The following is a 21300-nucleotide window of genomic DNA, read 5'->3' as shown; positions in this document are numbered from 1 at the left end:
ATCCAGGGTTCTCCTCCTCCAATAGTGAAGAGAGTTTGCTAGCTTGCCTTCTATAGACAGAAAGAGAAATGTTTCCAGAAATTTCTCAGCCCACTGAACAGTGCTTCATTTCCACATAAGATAAAAAGCAGCCTGGAAAGAAACATTCAAGCAGCAGACACCAATAAATGAACTAGAACAGAAAGTTGTGTCTGAAGATACGACTGCAGTTGCACAAATGAAAGAACCTCCAGCTCACTCAGAAACTTGCAGAAACTTCAAGATTACTCAAATGGGAAAACAAGGCCTGAAATAGAAAAGCATTTGTCCATTTTATAATCAGTGGACTTCCAGAAATATTTCTTTTCCTCTGGTGAACATAAAGAGAGTGGGAGAGTGGGAGGAAGTGCCTTCCAGGGAACAATTTTCTTTTCTTCTTGGATTGTGACCCCCACCTCTATGAATCATTACTTCAGCCTCAGATTAGTTCTGGACAAAATCCTAGGCGACAGGTCCACTTCAGCATCTGAAGGGTTGTCTAAACTGAGTATCCCCTATGAATATTCACTTTAGCCACTAAGTACTGGACCAAAGTCTCAGGCTAAGCTTTCTGATTGGGCTGGGATCGAAGGCCCCAGGTCGAACTACGTCACACATTTTTTAAGACAGCCCACAGACAAAGTGCATTTCTTGCCATTCACAACACACAAAAACCCTAATCCAAGTTTCATATTGGTTAACCCATTTTGACCACATCACTGCTGGCATCGAGCTTTTTTATTTCGCTTACTAAACTTTCTCTTCAACCTTAGTGCTCTTTAGCCTTCTTAAAATGTGTCTGGGATCTTTATTCTTCTAAAACATAGAAAAGAAACCTCCAGTATTACCTTAGATAAGTAGAGACTGTTATGTGTTTGTGTACTGGTGAGCTAACAATAATAGCAAGATTGTGATGGGCTCCCTGGGAATGCACTAACGCTCTGCTAAACTATCCGACAAAAATTAAAAATAAAAAGACTATTGGGTCTCAAACTCTAAAGCTCAGCTCTCTCAGACTTCAGTACAGTAGCTGGATCTGCTCTTATCAGAAGAGACCAATGTACAAGGTCATGAAACAATTCAGCCCATTTTTCTTAACAGTTAAGAATATTCTTGGGCAGTACTTGATTTTTCAGATGGCAGGTACCTCAGTACGGAGAAGTAGCTCGTCTTTTATACCACCTCATAGAAGAAACTAAAGCAGATAAAACTCATGTTTAACTTAATAACCTAGTACTCAAAAAAATTTAACCAGTGAAACAAACCTTACTTAAAGCAGAAGCCCTCGGTTTTTTTCATAGTAAAGCCACTTAATCTCCATGTATCAGAAATAGAGAAAGCAGATGTTGAAATTATGGATGAGGCTCGAGGTCCAGATCAACATCCAGTGGTTTACCTAAGGAAGAAATTTAGCTTGGTTTCTAAAAAAAAAAAGGGCAACTTACCGCTGAGCAGCTGCATCAGTGATATTGTTGGTGCCAGAAACCATCAGGTTAGCCATGAAAATGACATATCTGTTTCTACACCACATAGCATAGCAGTACTGTGTTTCCATAAAAAAGTCTCTTGCGAACTGACACTCACGTCCTTAAATATCAAGCTTTGCTACTGAAGGGATCTGCAGCCCATTTGAAAGCCTGTACCTGCCTGAACCCAGCGGCTTTCTATCAGGGGAAAGTTGAGCTGTTGAACCTGATTGTGAACATATAGTGGTGTAAACCAGTGAAACAAATAATAGACACTTCTCTTGATATTCTCTGTAAAGTTAAATTAATGAAATCACTCTTAGAAAGCAATCAGATTAATTCAAAATGGAGATTTATGCTATACATGTATTCAAGATGCTCATGATTTTCTCCTCATAAATCTTGCTTCCTTGAGAATGTTTTTTCTTTCAGTCGACTAAGTTACCTTTCTCCACTCTATCTTGACACTTTTGGTGAATGCATAAAAGGTTCTTGGATAAAAGCTGATGGTCAGGGACATCTTGAGGCTAAGAGAAGAGACACCACCAATCATCTTTTATGAGAAATCTGCATTTCTTATGCAGCTCTTGGAATCAGAAGTGACTAATACCTCTGAAAATGAAAGGCTGTCTCTTCCAGCTCTGCTTTTGTTGTTGCTGTTGTTGTTTTTTTTTTTTTTTTTTTTTTTTTTTTTCAGGCGTGGTCTCACTCTGTCACCAGGCGGGAGTGCAGCAGTACACCCTTGAATCATTGCAACTTCTGCCTCCTGGGTTCAAACGGCTCTGCTTTCCTCAGCCCCCGATTAGATGAGACTAAAAGTGCACACAAACATGCCCAGCTAATTTCTGTATTTTTAGTAGAGATGGGGTTTCACCATTTTGGCCATGATCTCTTGACTTCTTGATCCACAAACATGGGCCCCCCAAAGTGCTGGGATTACAGGTGTGAGTCACCATGCCCAGCATCAGGGAGGCTTTTTTTATTAGGCCCTGGAAACTATTCATAGCCCATTTCTTAAAGGGCCACAGCAAGAGGTCAATAATCCAATTGGAAAATTAGTAAAATAAAATTTTATAACTCCTGGAACTTCTGTTTTCTCTGTGTTTACATATGTGTTATGTATATATTTTAAAAATCTAATTAATTAACTTAGTGAAGAATAGGTAGTTGAACTAAATATTTTGCTTCCAAAGAAATGAAGGCTGTTGTACTTCTCAGTTCATGTGACTTTAACTTATGAAAAACGAAAGCCACTGAAGGCCTGAAGATGTTTAAAAATAACCACTCCTTTAACTACGCTGTAATAAATCATACTTTACCTGCACCCAGCCCGTAATTTTATAAACTCACCAGGTTTTACAGTCAAGTTATTAATTGTTAAAAGATATTACTATAATGTGTAATTGAGAATACTGTATATAAATTTAATTGCTAGGTGTGGTAGAAGAGTAAAATATGTTTGTAGTGAGAATAAATTATAGAAAGGCATGGAAATGTACATTTTGCCTAGAGTTAAAGAATTTTCTTTAATTAACTAAAATAAAGCTGTTTACACAAACTGTGAAAAATACTGCAAAAAATTAATCTTTCAAAAGAAAACTCTGTGAACCTAGTAACTAGATTGAAAAGGGTATTATGTTTATTTCTGCCATTAAGCATTGAAGTGAAAACACAACAAAAATTTCTTGAAACATTAATCTTCTCTTTAGCAAATTTGTAAAAGGTTGTTAAAATGTTGTAATAAGTTTGTGAAAATCCCACTTCTTTGTCAAACTTTCTAAGGTTAAAATAATTTTACATAAGGTTTCATTAAGCTTAGGGTTAACATTAGGAGACAACTACAAGGGGAAAATTTGTCCTTCTGAAAGAGATTATCATGTAATATTGAAGACTGATAAAAGTGTTTCTGCCCTTTCAAACATTTCTACCAACTGTATTTTGGCAAAACAAATGATTTATGGAAATCTGGAATTGGATTTCATAACATTAAGTGTCTTAATCCTCTAAAATATTTGGCAGGCTTCCCAGAATAAAATTTTAACTTCAAGGATGTATTTTCTGAACCCTATATTTTGGATGCCTCAGAGAGCCCCTGGGGCATAAAAGAAAAAGTTAAACAGGATTATAAAACACATTTAAATACATGTGATTTTGATGGTAATATTTTATTTTTTTCAGAATATATTTTAGTGGGTAACATTAACACAGGGCTCAAAACCACATGAGGTTTTTAATGTTCTTAATATCTGAATACGTGCTACCATTTTTATTTAAAGTTATTATGTTAAGCTATTGTAAACCACGGAAGTAACCAAATGTCTTTGCCTATGCTGTTTCTAACCACACTAGACATTTTGTCATTTACAGACATTTAATCTTCATCAAGAATAACGACTTATAATTAGCTGTAGAACTGTACCAGCTGTTCTCAACTGTAGGTTTTTTTTTATAACAGGAAAATGTACAGAACTTAGGAATAGCTAAAATGCTTATAAATGGCAAGCAGGACAAATGTTAAAATAGACTAAACTAACAGAAGAATGAAGCAATCTCTTTACCTTTATTTTAGAACATTTCTAATTCTTGTTTTGTTTTTTAAAGTCAAGCGCACTTTCTTTTAAAGTAGCTACAGTTTTTAACACTGTCAATTGGTATACTCCTGTTAGCAAAACTTGAAACATGCTTTTTTCCTCTGTGCCTAGTTCCTCTAAAATTCGGAAAGTATGTGTGATTATTCTTAACTTACAACAATATAATTGTTTGACTCAGTGCAACAAAAATGTATTTTCATTTGCAACATAACCCAATAGAATAAGCTGGTTGATTTTCAAAGGCTTTGACTGGAAGAGTGTGCCTTCTTTAATGACTTACGTCTGACTTCTAGAACCAATAAAAGCCCCCTAAGAAACGCGGCCTTATACTTTGTTTACGCAGTCCCATTACAGGTTTTGTAATCTGCGGTAAGAGGAAAAAAAAAAAAAAAAAAAGCCACTTTCTATCAGGCCTAGGAACCACATGCACTTGGAATCTCAAAAAAATAGAGGAGTTTATCCAAATAATATGTATCTAAGGGTCAAACCTATAGTTGGACTCAGCTTTATAATGTCCTATTTAAGATTCCTTGTAGAATAGAGATTCATAAAAGCCCATGAGGAAAGCACATGTAAAGGTATTTCTCACAGCACTATAAAAATATTCTGGCTAAGTGTAGGACAAGTCTGTTTTGCCAACAACTAGCTTTTGTCATAATTCGTTCTTAACAAAAATTAGGACTAAAAAAAAAGATAGATGTCTCACAGCCTGTCACACCTCTATCACTAACTTCTCATCTCATACGTTGTTTTAAGATGTTCGTACAATATTAATTAACCTTTCTTTTTTTTTTTTTCCTGTGAGCCAACTGGTCAGGTCCAGCTACTGTTCTTGGAAAACAGAAAGGTATGAGTAATAGATAAATCTAGAACAATATTCTAATTCTGGGAACTCATTCCACAAATATTTGCAGTTCATAAAAGAAAATAGGGTTTCTGTAACAGAATTTTTGTTTCAAAGGATCAAATCAAGAAAGCTAAATAAATCCAAGTCTCATGTAACAAAATCTTAACAGGTGTAAATATAGCCACAGTTATACGGGCACGCCAGCAGCCTTGAAGTATTTCAGCTGTTCTTTCTCTCCTTGTCTAGTTGTGATACGCTTTTTCTAATAATCCAAACTGGTTTCCTTTTTGTGCCTAAAGTCTATCACACTTTAAAACGTAATGCAGATAAAACCATGCATTAACAGGCCTTTCTTCTACAAACACTTAAACCAACCCTCCGTAGATTCTACATACTGTTTTCTACACAACACTCTTCTCCAGCAGAAAGTATCCAGAAAGACCAATGCCCAATCTCCTAAGAGAAGTTAGAGTTTTCATTTCTGAGGGAGGACAAAGACAACTTAGCCAGCTTTTCCCATGTAAACAGCAAGGAATGGGTTCCTGGAAGACCTCCAGTAAACAAGTAAGGGCCTGATTCCAACATAACATAATAACCAGACCAAAAAACACGTGTGTGTACCAGTAAGAGATTTAACACAGAAGGTTGTGCCTGACAGCACGGCTGCAGCAACACAGAGAACAGAACCTTCAGTCCATTCAGATAAAATCTTGTACAAACCTCCCACTCATTCAGATGGGGAACCAATGCCTGGCATAGGCTTGTTGTCTTCTGTATACTCAGAGGGCTTTCAGAAAATAAAATTGTTTTTTGTTTTGCTTTGTTTTGGTTTTTTTGTGGGCATAAACGCAGTGGGATCTAGCGGGTATTGGATGAAATATTTATTTTTGTATTTCACTGGTTGCTCAACCCATATGAATCATCACTTCAGTCCCTGATTGGTCCAGAGCCAGCATCCCAGAGCAAGCTTTTACTTTAGGTCCTGTACCAAGCTAAGCAGTCTTTGCAAATTACCACCTCAGACTGCTCCCAGGCAAAGTGCCTGGGCTAAGCTGTCTAATAGGTCCTGGGCCAGGGCAAAGCTAAGTCACCCATTCTCCAAGACAGCTTGCAAACTAAGTATATATCTTTATTTTTTAGGCCATAAAAACCTTAAACCCCAGTGGACAACTTATTCAAGCTTCTATCTCTGCTGGCAGAGAGCTGCTTTTGCCACTTATTTAAGCTTTTGCTCCAAACAGTTTCCTTTGTCTACGGTCCTTAATCTTCTTAAATGTAAAATAAAAGACTCTTAGTGTAATCTCAAATGAAAGAAAGGCTGTTACGTCTTGGTGCATTGTTAAAAGAACAATATTATCTGAACCTATGACACATTTTTGCAGTTTTCTTTTGATGTCAGGGTCTGCTTGAGTAATAAACTTTTCTCTTAACATTAACTTTATCTTAACCCAATAGGGAGATAGGAACATGTGTTTCACTAAAGCCTCTCTCAGGATTTTAAAAAAGGCTCTATAATTTTTCTGTGGTTTTAACCTATTATGAATAGTTTAGAGTAATGATGAAGTTTTGTCCTGTTCACTTATAAGCCTTCCACTAGGCTCACTAATTTTTTTTTTCACTCCTCTATAGGATCAATACAATTCCAATCGAGTTTTCAGCACTCCCTCCTTTCCTATTACGAATAAGAATTCTGTTATCAGTTCAACTTTTTATATTCCTTTTCACCCTCCCTTTTTCAAGATTTTATAAAAGACATGTGGTTCATCCATGGATAACTCTGCTCTCTGTAAAGCTGCCTGCTTTAGGGCAACAGTTAGGGTTTGGTTTAGCAGTAATGTATCATCTATTCAGGTATGATTGAACATTTGAGTTAGATTTTGAAATATCTCTGTATATCCACCAGGGTCATCAGAGGACATCTGCTTATCTTTTTCATTTTTTTGTCTAAGTCCTTGCAATGAGAAGAAAACTTCTGCTGTACTAGTATCACATCTATGGAGTATTTTCTACAGGGGCAACAGTGAGGTTTGGTTTTCCTTAGTGGCACAAGACAAGATGATGAAATGGCTATTGGAACTTCTAAATGAGGGTGGCAGGTATGACATTTAGAAGATACATTTGAGTGTTCCTCAGGGGCTTGTCTCTGACTTTAATGAATTATCTCTTTGAAACTTGCCTGTTATGACTGCCAAGAGGGCAGAGTCATTTTTACAATACTTAGAAAGATCTGGGTTGTCTCCCCAGTCAAAGTAAGGTTGTCCAAAAAAGGAAAAAAGATCATACTCTTTTCTTTGCCATCTGAAGAAAAGATATACCTGTTGAATAGTACTAAAGCGAACACTTCCCTCAGAAAGCTAGGCATGTCTGTCCTGGAGCTGGTAGGGCTGTCATGCCCTTGAGCAATAAATACATAAATAAGCCACTTTCATTTTTCAGAGTCTCACAGTCAATGAAATTTCTGTGTTTCAGAATGTAATCTAGAGAGGTGTGTACTGCAGACAGTTTGTGAAGTTTCTAAAGAAATATATAAAAAAATTTCCTATTCTCTTTTTCCCCCTTTTGAAATAGCCCTGACTGAATAAAAAGATACGATATTCCTTGTTTTTGCATTCCTCTTGTCTTTTCTGAGTCTGGTGACTGACATAGGTGTCCCCCATGGATGCAAGCTAAACCTTCACCCACAGTTCTAGAGGATCTAGGCAGCAGGACAAGTAACATTTTCCTGCACAGCCTTTAGCTCTCTACTGGTGACTCTTTGTTGATTTCTTAAGCCTACTCAACCCAGAAGATACCCAGAGTAACTTGGGAGCCTAAAAAAAAAAAAAGATTATATAGTCATTGGATTCTAGCAAGACACTTGTATAGAGTAAGAATTTTAATACTATTTGTGGCTTCCCTTGCTATGGCCTAGAAAAAATACTGAAATTGCAGGAAATAAGATAGATTGAGTTGAAACATAAAATTCTCTGTTAGTTTAAATGTCAGTGCTGCTGGAGGAAGAAGGTGTGCCTCCAAACAAGTAAAGCTTGTATGGCTGGCTTTCATAAGACAGCACTTAGCTAAAATATGTCTCTCAAAGACACCTTCTTTCTGATTATTGAAAGTGGAAATTTTCTGTTTACTGACAGGGCACAGAGTTAGAGAGATATAACAGAGAGAGGAATTAAAATCCAAGGGTTTTGTGCAAAGTACTGACAAGGCTTCCCCAAGAGAAAAGCCTCATTTTACTAGGTTGCATTTTAAGATCTCAGATATTCCATGAAAATGCTGAATCCCAGGTTTATATAGTCCAAACTCAGAAAAGGAAGGTTAATGCTCTATCGCCTGTCCCCACAGTATGTGTCTCTGCAGAAAAAAGAAGATGTGTCTCACAAAGAAACTGTTTAGATATATATGGCTGTGCTCAGCTTTTTAAAGATAAATAACCCGCCAAACAGGGAAAATTTATTTGAATGTATGCCATTCCCTACAGTGTCATGAATGTCTATCATCGGCGGACAAAAAGACCCTTATCAAATAAAAATTTTTAGACCACAATTTTGAATTCTTCCTCTTTTGAAAGAAAAAAAACACACAAAATAGCAACTCTTTGAATTATATTTCTACTGACTGACTTTTACCAGTAAGCTTGTATCTCCAGGTCTCAACATTGCATACAAAGAAGAAACAGGAGGGACATTAGCCACACAATGACAAAAAACAAATAAATAAAATGCCACAGAAAAGCCTGGAATTTTTGGTGACAACACTCTGATGGGCTGTCAGAAACTGGAGTTAGTTTTGAGGCCTTCACGTAACACCGTGGTATAGCCTTAACCAGAAATCTTCAATTAACTTAGATATCCTTTCAGTCCTATGTGACAGCTGGATCCACTCTGAAAGAAAACAGTTGGAACAGAGGCAACATTTTCAACAGCGGAGGGTGAAAGGAGACTGCCAATGTGTCTCCCAGAATCCCTTTCTCCTAAGTTTTGTAAGAATGGCAGGCAATCCATCGGATTTTACCTGGCACTGGCCCAGAGCTTTGTTTGCTCTTCAGAAATTAAAAAAAAGAAAAAAACAAATAACAAAAACAAACAAACAAAAACTGAGAACAAGCTGCAGATATGAAAGCAAATAGAGGACAAGCTGAAGATATGAATGTAAATAGTTTGGAATGGCACCCCTACTCACTTTTTTTTTTCTAATGGATTCTCTGTCACTTAAACTGGAGTCCAGTTGCATGATCTTGGCTAACTGCAAGCTCCATTTCCCGGGTTTATGCCGTTCTCCTGCCTTGGCCTACCAAGCAGCTGTCACTAAAGGTGCCCACCACCACACCCTGCTAATTTTTTGTATTTTTGGTAGACTTCATGAGGGCTTCACCATGTTAGCCAGGATGATCTCCATCTTGATCTCCTCCTGATCTTCCCGCATTGGCCACCCAAAGTGCTGCGATAACAGTCATGAGCCACCATGCCCAGCCCTTACTGACCTTTTTAATTAAGGCCTTTCCAAGTCCATGAACCAAAAACAAACCTTGCTGTCCCCCAGTGAACCACAATGTATCAGTCTCTCATTTTTAGGTGACACACAGATCTTTTTAATCTCAAGAAAATTAAAAATTAGGAATGCAAAAGGTGAGATGATAGTAAATGTTTAATATGTTAACTTCTGGTGGAGTAGAGTCAGTTGCCCACTTGAGAAAGAGTCTGATATTTTTATGGACTCAGAAGGAAGAAAAGGTACTAACTAGTTTTGAAGAAAGCACTTCTCGTCTTTTCTGGGTCCTTGTGCCTGGAACTATTAATGGCTGATGTCATGACTCAGCTTGGCTCAGGAACTTGGCCCTGAGCCACACAAGAGCTAAAGGGAAAGCATGGCCCAGGACCTTGGCCTGGGACCAGAGTCTTAAATGATAATTTACAGAAATTTGGCTCGGAGTCTGAAGCATGTTTAGTAATATAAGGTACCCTTTGTAACACATTGGAGTCCAATATGTACAAGTTCTAAAAAAGAGAGAGACTATTTCCTGGAAGCACTCTGGTTATACAAAAGACACAACATTTTAATGCGGGGTCTTGTTTGTTTGTTTGTTTGTTTTTTATCTGAGTAGCTGTGGGCATGTCTTAAGCACACACACACACAAAGTTGGGCTTTTAAAAAAAAATTATTTGCTTGGGCCACAGGATTGTGCAGGATTCTTAAATCTGTGTCTGCAGACTGATATTTCAGGCTGTTTCTCTGCTTGCAGAAATTTTACCAATAATCCACCACAACTATGTAGCTTTTCTTTGTCAATACTATTGAAGACCTAGATAGTTTCTGGGAGTCAAAGGCACATTGTTTGAAGTTTCCTATGTGCAAGGCTTTTTGCCCTGTGAAACCACCCACATCTTTGTAAATACTGTAAAATTGTTCCTGCTTTCTTAGCAGTCATATCAGAAAAGCCCACAAGAAACAACTCCCAAACGTCAGAGAAACATTCTCCCTGGAAACACTCAAAACCACATTTGTTACCACAGGTTTTCTCATCTTCTTGATGCAGAGAATCTTTTAGTCACATCATCATCAGCTTTTCCAGTTTTTACATCCAACCCTCCATGTTCCTTACTATCCCTATAGGAAATGCCCAATGAATGAGGTGCCAGTAAAGTGCAAGTTTCTTTTTCATTACAGTACCTTAAACAAATAAAGTAAGACCTGGGGAAGTTTTCTGATACATCAATAAATATATAGAGCCTTTCTAATATCTAGCCCCTTTTTTGGTCTTAAATGGGAAGATGTTACCTTATTGCTGAGCCAAAATCTTAACTGCTTCTGACAAATAGCCCTACAGTCAACAGAAAGATGCTGGGCCAAGACGCATTTCTTCTATAGCATGTCATAGTAAATAAAAAGCAGTCAAAAAGAGAAAGAGTGAAGAAAAGACAAGATGCTAATTTCCAGTAGAAAGAGAGACAGAGCCCTTTGAAAACCCTAATTTAAGTCATAGTGATCCCATAGATAAGAAAAAAAAGAAAAAAGGAAAAAGAAAGCAGGACATTGGCCCTTTAGATACCCCAGCTCTAAACCTTTCCCATGCCAGGGCTAGGATGACATCTTTGGGTCTTTGCATTTTCTGGCATTTCTTCTTTTGTGGATGCCACTGCATTCTTCAGTGCCTGCAGAAGAGAAAGCTTGTGGTATGCCTGGTTCATCTAAAGATTTGCAGGGAGCTGTCACCTGTACCAGCACCTGACCTGCTTACCTCATCACAGATAACAGGCAAAGCTGTGTGCAGTGGCTGGACTCAACCAACACTCACTCATGCATCTGCCTCCATTCTGTGCCTGGTGCATCCATAGCAAAATGAAACCTAAACCCATAGTTTCAGCTGAGTGCAGCCTGTAAGATGGGTTTGTAAAATTAGAAAAGCAGGCTCAAGGGAACCTTGCACAAAGGTGCCATCATCCACAGAGATTCTTGGCTGGTGAAGTGACACCCTAGAGATCTTGTGACAAAGATGACATTCATCACCAGTGGCCAGTGGATTATTCAATTATGCCTTATGTAATGGAGCCTCGATAAAAACCAACAAGACAGGATTCATAGAGCTTTTGCATAACTGAGCACGTACAGTGTTCTAGAAAATTGTGTGCTCATAAAAAGAGGCACTGATAATTGTAAAGGTCATACAAAGTGTAGGGGTGTTTGTTTTGAAAGATGTTTCTGCCTTTAATAATGTGTCCAGAATTTTGACTTATTAACTAGAACATACACTAAAGTAACCTAAATCTGCACATTCCACACATTAGAACCTGGAGATTTCTACCAAAATCATTCCATAATTCACTAATGTGGTGTAACAAGTTTTACTTTAGAGCGATAAAGTTTTCTTTTGTTAACTGGGTAAGAACTAGACATTTACAAAGGAAAAGAAAATCAAGTGATATCTCACCACCAATTCTGGTCATGTGTTCAGTTTAGGAGAATGATCGTCAGTGGATTTTGTGACATAAGTATTTATGCTAAAAGATAAGTCTCTTATAATTGTGTGTCTCTGAAGCGTTTGTGCCACTATAAAGCCAAGGGCACCATCTCTGATCGTTCTGTGTCTTTCTGGGAGGGAAGCTAAGGCTGCTTTATATCCCAATAGAGGTATTCTAGGATATAAAAATAAGAAAAAATCAACATTATTACAGGATTCTCTGTCATAAACATCTAATAAAACACAACTCTGGTCTTATACATAGTAGTAGCCATAGATACATATTAGAGCTTGCAAGAAGAGTCTAGTACCCAACAGTCTGTTTTTATATTTGGGCTTAGGTGTGCATAAAATAATCACATTTGGGCAAAGAAGCTGTTTTCTTACTCCTTGTAAAGCTACAGTGCTTAAAAATGATGTGATAATTTAAATACATAGCTTGGACATTTCCAGTTCTGTTTCCAAGCCTTAGCTATGGGTGAAATTGTTTTGGGCTATGAAGATGGACTAGGGCATCTTGCAACTCATGATGCATTTGGTGCCCCTTAGTTCTTGTGTCCTGAGCAGACAGACTGACAATTAAAACTCATCAATTTTATTTTCAACATACTTTAACATGGATTCTATCCCTTGGGCTGAGCTCCAGATCTTCCTCAGCACCTCACACTCTCTCTCATTGGCCTGTTCCAACTCCAGCTTAATATTACAGCGAACCAGGGCCTTACATTCTTCCAGTACAATTGGATTGTATGAGGCAAGCTCCTTAATTTGAATCGTAACCTCTTGGGTGAAAGTTCCAGTCAAAAATACCTGAGAGACCAGGCCTTTGGTGCATGCCTCCCGTGCTGTCAGCTTTCGCCCAGCAATTAACATTTCATTGGCAGATGCTTTACCCATCATTTTGGGGAATGTAATAGAAGAACAGCCATCTGGAGTCTGTCCAAAGGTCGTATAAGGGGTTTGGAACCAAGCCTTTTCATTAGCCCACACGAGATCACAAAGAGGCAGGATGGATGCACCTAGTCCAATGGCAGGGCCATTGACTGATACAACAATAGGCTTTTTAAATTGAATAAAAGTTTTCACAAAGTTCTTGATGGTGTCCACCATTTCAAGGCTTGCTCTGCTTCTGTCATTCCTTAAGTGCTTCACAAAGTACCCAAAATCAAGACCGCAGCAAAAGACACTTCCAGCTGCACTGAACAGCACGAGCTTGCTGTCATCTGCAGCAGCGCTATTCAGAGCATTAACCATTTCTTTAATTACTTCTGTATTCAGTGCATTTTTTTCTGTCGATCTAGTTGATAGCACTATCTGGGTGAATCCATCCTCTTTCTTCACTACAATGTCTCTGTATGTGCTGGCACTTTCTGTTAGCCTTATGGTGAAGTGCATCTTCTTGATAAAAGGCTGGTCTCTGCTGTCATCAGTCATATTTCTTTGCCCACCTTTCACTCTTGGAACTGAGGTATGCATGTCTGTTGTCCCATTGGCTGCTAATGGGTCTATTAATACCACTATACCCTTTTGGGTAGCTGAACCTGTGGCCATGGAAGCAGTACCTGAGCCAGACATCTGCGACATTAGTGGGTGTATCTGAGTCTTGTTCTGTATTCCAGTCTGTTCTGCACCAGGACGTGACAAAGGGTCCCGGAGGAGTTTCCCTTCTGTCACCTTGAAGACCACCGTGTCCTGCTGATCTGCTGCAATAGGGTCCAGTTTCTCAAGCTTCTGAAAACCACTCACAGTTTTCTTGTGGTCAAAGGGGCTGTCAGGTGCAAGGGTCTCGATAGTTGAATTTATTATCTCGATATTCTTTGTGTCGGAGAGAATTGAAGCTGCCTTTCTCCTAACGTTCTTGCTGGCAGCAAATAACTTGCGGTTTTTGGACCTGTGGTGTTTATCAGTCACTAGCGTTTTAGGAGAGTTCTTAGAATAGTTTGCTTTTGTAGATCTGGAAGTTCCTCTTCTGGCATTGTTTGAAAAAATTCTACTGGTTGTAGTCCATGTCAGTTTTTTCTGTTTTTCAGCCTGTCGTCTATTAAAATCATGTACACATTTTTCACACTTCATGAGGTGCTGCTCTGGTTCCCAAGTGTCATCCTGTTTGTCATAACCTTTCCACCGAACCAAATACTGTGTATTCCCCTTTTTATCCTGTCTTTTGTCAACAATAGCTTCAACCTCAAACTCCTGGGAAGCCATGAGGAAAGACACGGGATTGGAACAGTTGCTGTGCCACCTTTGTTTCAGTTGCGTCTCCACATAGACACTTCTTTCTGCCTCCAGCTCTTCACCAGGTTCTGTGTATGGATGAACCTCTTCTATTTTGTCACCACTGGTGTAGTGAAAATTGTGCGAAAGAGCAGCTATGCCATGTGCCTGAACCTCTCCACACTTACTGCCCGGTGGGACAGCTTGGGCTTTGTCTCGTGGTGCATGACAGCTTGCTCAGTAGCCTCAGGTGAGAGTAGCTAAATCCACAGCCCCAACCCTCTGGTGTAGTACAGAAAGCTTTCTTCCTGCCTGTTACTCCTTTGTGTTTCTTTGTTTAATTGTGGTTGCTATGACGATTATATGGAACATTCTAACGTTATAACATTTTTAAAGTTACACTAGCTTACCTTCAGTAACATACAAAGCCTTTACTCCTGTATAATGTACCTCCATTATTTCACTTACTGAGTTCTCAAAATTATACCTTTATTGATTTTATGTCAAAAACACAAATTAGTGGTAGTTTTTTTATTAAATATATTTGTGTTTTAAGTTATGTGGGAACAAATTGTGGAGGTGCACATTGTTAATTGTTCTTTTTGTTTTGTTTTGTTTTGTTTTGTTATGGAGTCTCGCCCTGTCAACCAGGCTGGAGTGCAGTGGTGCAATCTCGGCTCACTACAAGCTCCGCCTCCCGGATTCACGCCATTCTCCTGTCTCAGCCTCGCAAGTAGCTGAGACTACAGGCACCTGCCACCTGGCCAGGTGAATTTTTTGTATTTTTAGTAGAGACGGGGTTTCACCGTGTTAGCCAGGATTGTCTCGATCTCCTGACCTCGTGATCCACGCACCTCAGCCTCCCAAAATGCTGGGATTACAGGCGTGAGCCACTGCGCCCGGCCAAATTTTTTATCTTACATATTTGTTCATGTATTTATCTTTACGTTAATCTTTGTTTGTTCATACTGCTTTTGAGTGTCTGTCCATTCTACCCTGAAGTACTCCATAAGACATTTCTTAAAGGGTAGTCTACTTGTAAAAGGTGCCAGTTTTTATATGAGAATGTCATAATTTGTCCCTCACCTTTGATGGACAGTTTGGTGGGTCATAATGTTTAGGCTTGACAGTTTTTTCTGCCATCACTTGCAATATATTAGGCTACCGCTTTCTATCGTTTTAGTTTTCAGATAAGAAATCTACTGCTTTTCAGTGGTTATTCAGATAAGCGATCCACTGGTTATTTTTAGGGTCCCTTTTACATGACTAGCTACTTCCCCTGCTTCCCTTGAAAATCTTCAAGATTCTCTTTGTATTTATTTTAGACAGTTTAATTATCAGGTAAGTTTGAGTTTGTTTCTTTGAGTTTTTGTTACTTGGAGTCTGTTGAGCTCCTTGGGTACTTACTTATTGTCTTAAATTGTTGCATTCTTTATGACTATGTTGTTAAATAGTATCCACGATTTTTTGTCTCTTCCTTGGAACTTCCAAAATGCATATGTATGGCTGCTTGATGGTGTCCCTCAGGTTTCTAGGCTGTATAAATCTGCCTTGCCCCTTTTCAGACTCCACTGGTGACCACTATATGGTTGACTGACCCCAAGGGTGTGTATCACAGTGTGGGGACAGTGTGTCAGTTGGTCTCGCAAGGCTGATGCGTCCCAGAGCTCAATTCCCAGACTTCAATCATTGCAGTCTCATTAGTGCACTACGATCTAGAAATCTCTAATTGTGAGGTATCACACAGAGTTCTTTGTCTCATGGCCAAGAAAATTAAGGAGGATGGATGCAAAAAGGTTGAATCAAAACTTTTATAAGTGAAAGTTAAAAACTCTTCACATTGGGGGGTGAAATGTGAGTGGTTTACCTACTATGATGCTGTGCTTTACGGTTTCTAAGGGCAGAGAAGTAAAGAAATGTGCTTAGTGTTCTTGGAGTAGGCGTTATTTGGCTTGGCCCTGAAACTTGGCCTTGGATTCATCTGGAGCTGAAGTGATGATTTGTAGAAGCTACAAGGCTCAGCCTTGGAACTTGGCCCTGGACCAAGAAGGAGCTGAAGTGACAGCTTGGCCTGAGACCTTGGCCTGGGATCAATCAAGGGATGAAGTAATGTCTCATGGCCACAATAATTAAGGAGGCTGGATGATGCAAAGTTCAAGTAGGAACTAAAGTAACACAACAGCCATCTGGACTCCGTCCAGATGTCATATAAGGGGTTTGGAACCAAGGCTTTTCATTAGCTCAGAAGAAATCACAAAGAGGCAGTGTGGATGCACCTATTCCAAAGGATGGGCCATTGACTGATACAAAAATAGGCTTTTAAAATTGATTGAAAGTATTCACAAAGTTCTTGATGGTGTTCACCATCTCAAGGCTTGTTCTGTTTCTGTCCTTCCTTAAATACTTCAGAAAGTACCCCAAATCGAGACCACAGCAAAAGACACTTCCAGCTGCACTGAACAGCACAAGCTTGCTGCCACCCACAGCAGCCCTATTCAGAGCATTAACCATTGCTTTAATTACTTCTATATTCAGTACATTTTTTATGTCGATCGAGTTTATAGCCACATCTGGGTGAATCTGTCCTCTTTCTTCACTGCAATATCTCTGTATGTGCTGGCACTTTCTGCTAGGCCCATGATGAGGTACATCTTCTGGATAAAAAGCTGGTCCCTGCCACCATCAGTAACATTTCTTTGCCCAACTTTCACTCTTGCAACTAATATGTGCACACCTGTTTTTCCATTGGCTGCCGATTGGCCCACTAATACCACTATACCTTTTTTGGTAGCTGAGTCTGCAGCCGTGGAAGCCGTAACTGAGCCAGACCTCTGAGAAAATAGTGGGTGAATCTGAGTCTTGCTCTCTATTCCACAATGTCCTGCCCTGGGATCTGATAAAGCCCTGATGATCTTCCCTTCCTCCTCCTTGAAGACCACTGTATCCTGCTGATCTGCTGCAATAGGGTCCAGATTCTAGAGTTCCTGAATGCTACTCACTGTGTTCTTGTTGTTAAAAGGGTTGTAAGGGGCAAGTGTCTTTCTTGATAGTTGAACACAGTAGCTCCATATTCTTTGGGTCGGACAGAGGTGACCCTGGATTACTGCTAACATTCTGGCTGGCAGAACATAACTGGCTGCTTTTGAATTTGTGGTGTTGGCCAGACACTAGCATTTTAGGAGTACTCTTAGAAAAGTTGGGCTTGGTAGATGTAGAAGTTCATCTTCTGGTATTGTTTGAAAAAGTTCTAGTTGTTTTGGTCCATGCCACTTTTTTACTTTTCTGTTTTTCAGTCTGTCATCTGTTAAAGTCATATATATATTTTTGACCGGTGCTGCTCTGGTTCCCAAGTGTCATACTGTTTCTTTTAACCTTTCCAACACCAAACATTTTTGTTGTTGTTGTTGTTGTTGTTGTTTTGGTTTTTTTTTTGTTTTTTTTTTAGACAAAGTCTTGAGCTACCACCCAGGCAGGAGTTCAGTGGCACAATTGCACAATCTCGGCTCACTGCAACCTCCACCTCCTGGGTTCATGCGATTCTCCTGCCTCAGCCTCCCGGGTAGCTGAGATTACAGGGGCCTGCTACCACGCCTGGCTAACTTTATGATTTTTAGTAGAAAGAGGTTTTCGCTGTATTAGCCAGAATGGTCTCCATCTCCTGAACTCGTAATCTGCCCGCCTCAGCCTTGCAAAGTGCTGGGACTACAGGCATGAGCCACTGTGCCTGGCCTCTGTCTTTCCATTTTTGTCTCATCTTTTGTCAACAATAGTTTCAACCTCAAACTCCTGGAGAGCCAGGAAGAAAGACACAGGATTGGAGCCATTGCTGTGCCAAATTTGTTCCATTTGCATCTCCACATAGCCACTTCTTTCTGCCTCCAGTTCTTTACCAGGTTCTGCGTATGGATGAGCCTATTCTATTTCATCACCACTGATGTAGTGAAAATTGTTTGAAATAGCAGCTATGCTATGGGCTTTAGGCTCTCCACACTTACGCCCTGCTGGGACAGCTTGGGCTTTGTCTCATGCTGCATGATAGCTGGCTTAGTAGCCTCAAGTGAGAGTAGCTAACTCCACATCTCTTACTCTCTGGTGTAGTACAGAAAGCTTTCTACCTGTCTGTTACTCTTTTTCTTTTTTAATTGTCTTTGATACTGTGATTACATTGAATATTCTAAAGGTATTCCACTTTTAAAGTTCTACTAGCTGACTTTCAATAACACGCAAATCCCTTAACCCTGTATAACTGCAACCCCCATGATTTCCTTATTGAGTTCTCAAAATCATACCTTTATGCATTGTATGTCAAAAACGCAAGTTAGTGATAGTATTTTTATTAAATATATTTGTGTTTTAAATTGCATGGGGAACACATTGTGGAGGTGTACACTGTTATTCTTTATGTTTTATAATAGCTTATATATTTATCTTTACCTTAATATATATTCATTCATACTGCTCTTTATTATCTGTTCATTTTACCATGAAGTATCCCATAAGGCATTTTTTAAAAAGATAGTCTACCGGTAAAATGTCCCAGCTTTTATCTGGAAATGTCATAATTTCTCCCTCACTTATAAGGGACAATGTTTTGAACATAAAATTTCTGTTCAAAAGTTTTTTCTCACATCATTTGGAATATGTTAATCTATTGCTTTCTGTCCTCTGAGTTTTCAGATAAGATATCTGCTGATTATTTTTGAGGGTTACTAGCCAGTAACATAACTAGCCACTTCTTTTGTTGATTTCAGGATTTTCTCTGTCTTTCTTTTGAAGAGCTTAATTATCATATAATCTGAGTTTGTTTATTTGAGTTTCTCTTACTTGGAGTTTGTTGCCTTTGACATTCTTAAACATTATTGTTTCTAAATAGTCTTCCTGATTCTTTTTCTCATCCTTTGAACTTCCAGTATGCGTAATATGGCTGCTTGATAGTGTTCCACAGCATTTTAGGCTTTATTCCCATTGCTTTATACTTTTTCTATCATGTCCTAACTTAATTATGTCAACACCCTTTCTTTGGTTTGCTGATAGTTTGTTCTTCCCCCAGCTCAAGTCTGCTTTTAAATATCTGTAGCGAATATTTTTTTCTTTTTATCCCTAGATTTTTTTAGGTTTCAAAATAATTTTACTTTTTTATTAATTTTTGTTCATAATTTTTTTGTAGTTCTTTTGTTTCTTCTATTAGCTTACTCTGAAACTTAATTTTAAATATTATGTTTCTGTAAGACCACCATTTGGGCTGTCTAAAAAAAAGTTTCAGACCATATTTTTTTTTTTACTTCTTAAAATGAGCCATACTTTTCTGCTTCACTGTGTGGTTTATCTCTAGACTTTTTTAGGTTTTAAAATAATTTTACTCTTTTGATTAATAATTTTTGTCCGTAAGTGTTTGTGCCTCTTTTGTTCATTCTATTAGCTTATTATGTAGCTAATTTTAAATATTATAATTTAGTAAGGCTGCCATTTGGGCTGTCAAAAAAAGCTTATTTTTTCGTAATTATTTTGTAGTTGTTATTACAATGAGCCATACTTCTCTATTTCACTCTGTGGTTTGTGATTTTGCTGGTGCTGAAAAAGAGCATTTAAATTTTAAAGTGCCATGACTTTGAAAATCAGATTTTCTACTTCTATGGTTTGGTAGAGTTTTGTTTAATCATATAGGCTCTTTCTCTCCTGTAAATCAGCTGTACTGAGCTTCGTCTTGGGTCTCTTTTGAGGCACATTGTTTTGGGACACATATCGTTAAAACCACAATTCATTACGTGTGTGTGTGTGTGTGTGTGTGTGTGTGTGTATGATTAATTTTGAATGTTTTAGTCAACAAATGTCTTAAGAGAAAAAGAAGAACAATCAGGAAAAAATATTTTCACCTTTTAAATCTACTGAAAGTTGGTTGCACAGAGGGACAAAGAGCCTGCATAATATTTGGGGAATATAATAATGACTATTCGCCTCTGTCGGGACCTCCATAAGCAGAAGCAGCAATCGGCAAAGGAGTCCTCCTGAGATTTGGAGGACAGGGTCCTTTTTATTTGCCATGGCTCTTGTAAGCTGCTCCAGAAATATTTGCAAGGCAGCATCCCACAGTGGTGGTTATTAAAGAATAAGTAGCTGCTGTTGATCTGTGCTACAAAATTGATAAAATTTAATTTTTATTTACTTTACAAATCTTTTTTTGGAAGCTGTAAACCTTCAGGTAGACTCGGAATTCTATAGTAATTGCATCATACTAATCCTGCCACTGCACCCATTGTATAGTTGAAAGGACGGATATACAGTGATCCCTTGTACATTGCAGAACTTTCCCAGAATCTAGTATTATTTTACTTTGACCTATTTGTCTTTGCACCTAAAGTATGCCTTGCATAGAAGTCACAAAAGTGACTCCTTCGTTTAAGGGTACACTTGCAACAATGTGTGCCTTTTTAAGCAAGAGCTCAGCTTTACAGTTCTTACAAGTAAAATATGACATACTCTGACATTGACTTACATGTTTTCCATATGTGCTTTCTCTTGCTTGATCCTCAATTTCTTTTTTGCTCATTTAAAAAATCTGGATAATTTTTAAAAACTGCTGTTGTATTTTTCATACTACAATTTGATGTACTTGGGATTTCAATTATTATTGAAAACTTAAAATAGCCTACTATGAAGAATACTAACTTGTGTGAATAATTTAATGTTTAAGGTCAGCAGTATAAAAATATGCTGCTCTTGTAGTTTTCCATCCTTCTCAATTTATATTACTTTCTCTGATTTTATCTGTGCACACAGATGGTTCATTAGCAGTTAAGTTTGCCAGGGTTGAAAGAGCAATAGCATTTTGTTATAGAGAAGCTTAAGTCACAATTTCCTTTAGCTTTTCTTTATCTATGTATGTTTTCTTAGTTTCATTTTACCAGTTGTATATTTCAGGTTTGATAGCATTTTTCTTAAAACTTGGATATCCCACCACCTTCTGACTCCATGGATTCAGCTGAACAATCGTGTGTTAATTTTAATCGAGACCTTCTTGTACGTAGCAAGTTGCTATTCCCTTTCTGCTTTTACAATTTTCTTTGTATTGGCTCTTGATTGCCTGTAATGTTTTCTGATATGGCTATCACTGACTATATTGTGGTTGAAGATTTTTGTCCTCTTTCATCTTTCAGATTGCGATTTTTAAGTTCAGTAAATGTTCAGTCATTTTTGCCTTAAAAATTTTGGGCTTCC

General features: G+C 38.3%; 1 protein-coding gene across 1 annotated transcript; it reads right to left on the bottom strand.

The window, feature by feature from the left end:
* Positions 1-12450: 12450 nt before the first annotated feature.
* On the bottom strand, positions 12451-14430 carry CDY1 (chromodomain protein, Y-linked, 1). Its single transcript, NM_001246495.1, is given in 1 exon segment — positions 12451-14430. A coding segment is annotated over 1 exon segment (1626 nt). The 5' UTR covers positions 14077-14430.
* Between the last annotated feature and the right edge of the window lie 6870 nt (positions 14431-21300).

The sequence above is a fragment of the Pan troglodytes genome, chromosome Y, assembly GCF_028858775.2.
Source record: "Pan troglodytes isolate AG18354 chromosome Y, NHGRI_mPanTro3-v2.0_pri, whole genome shotgun sequence".
Classification (NCBI taxonomy): Eukaryota; Metazoa; Chordata; class Mammalia; order Primates; family Hominidae; genus Pan; species Pan troglodytes.
This window is presented reverse-complemented; position numbering and strand designations above follow the sequence as displayed.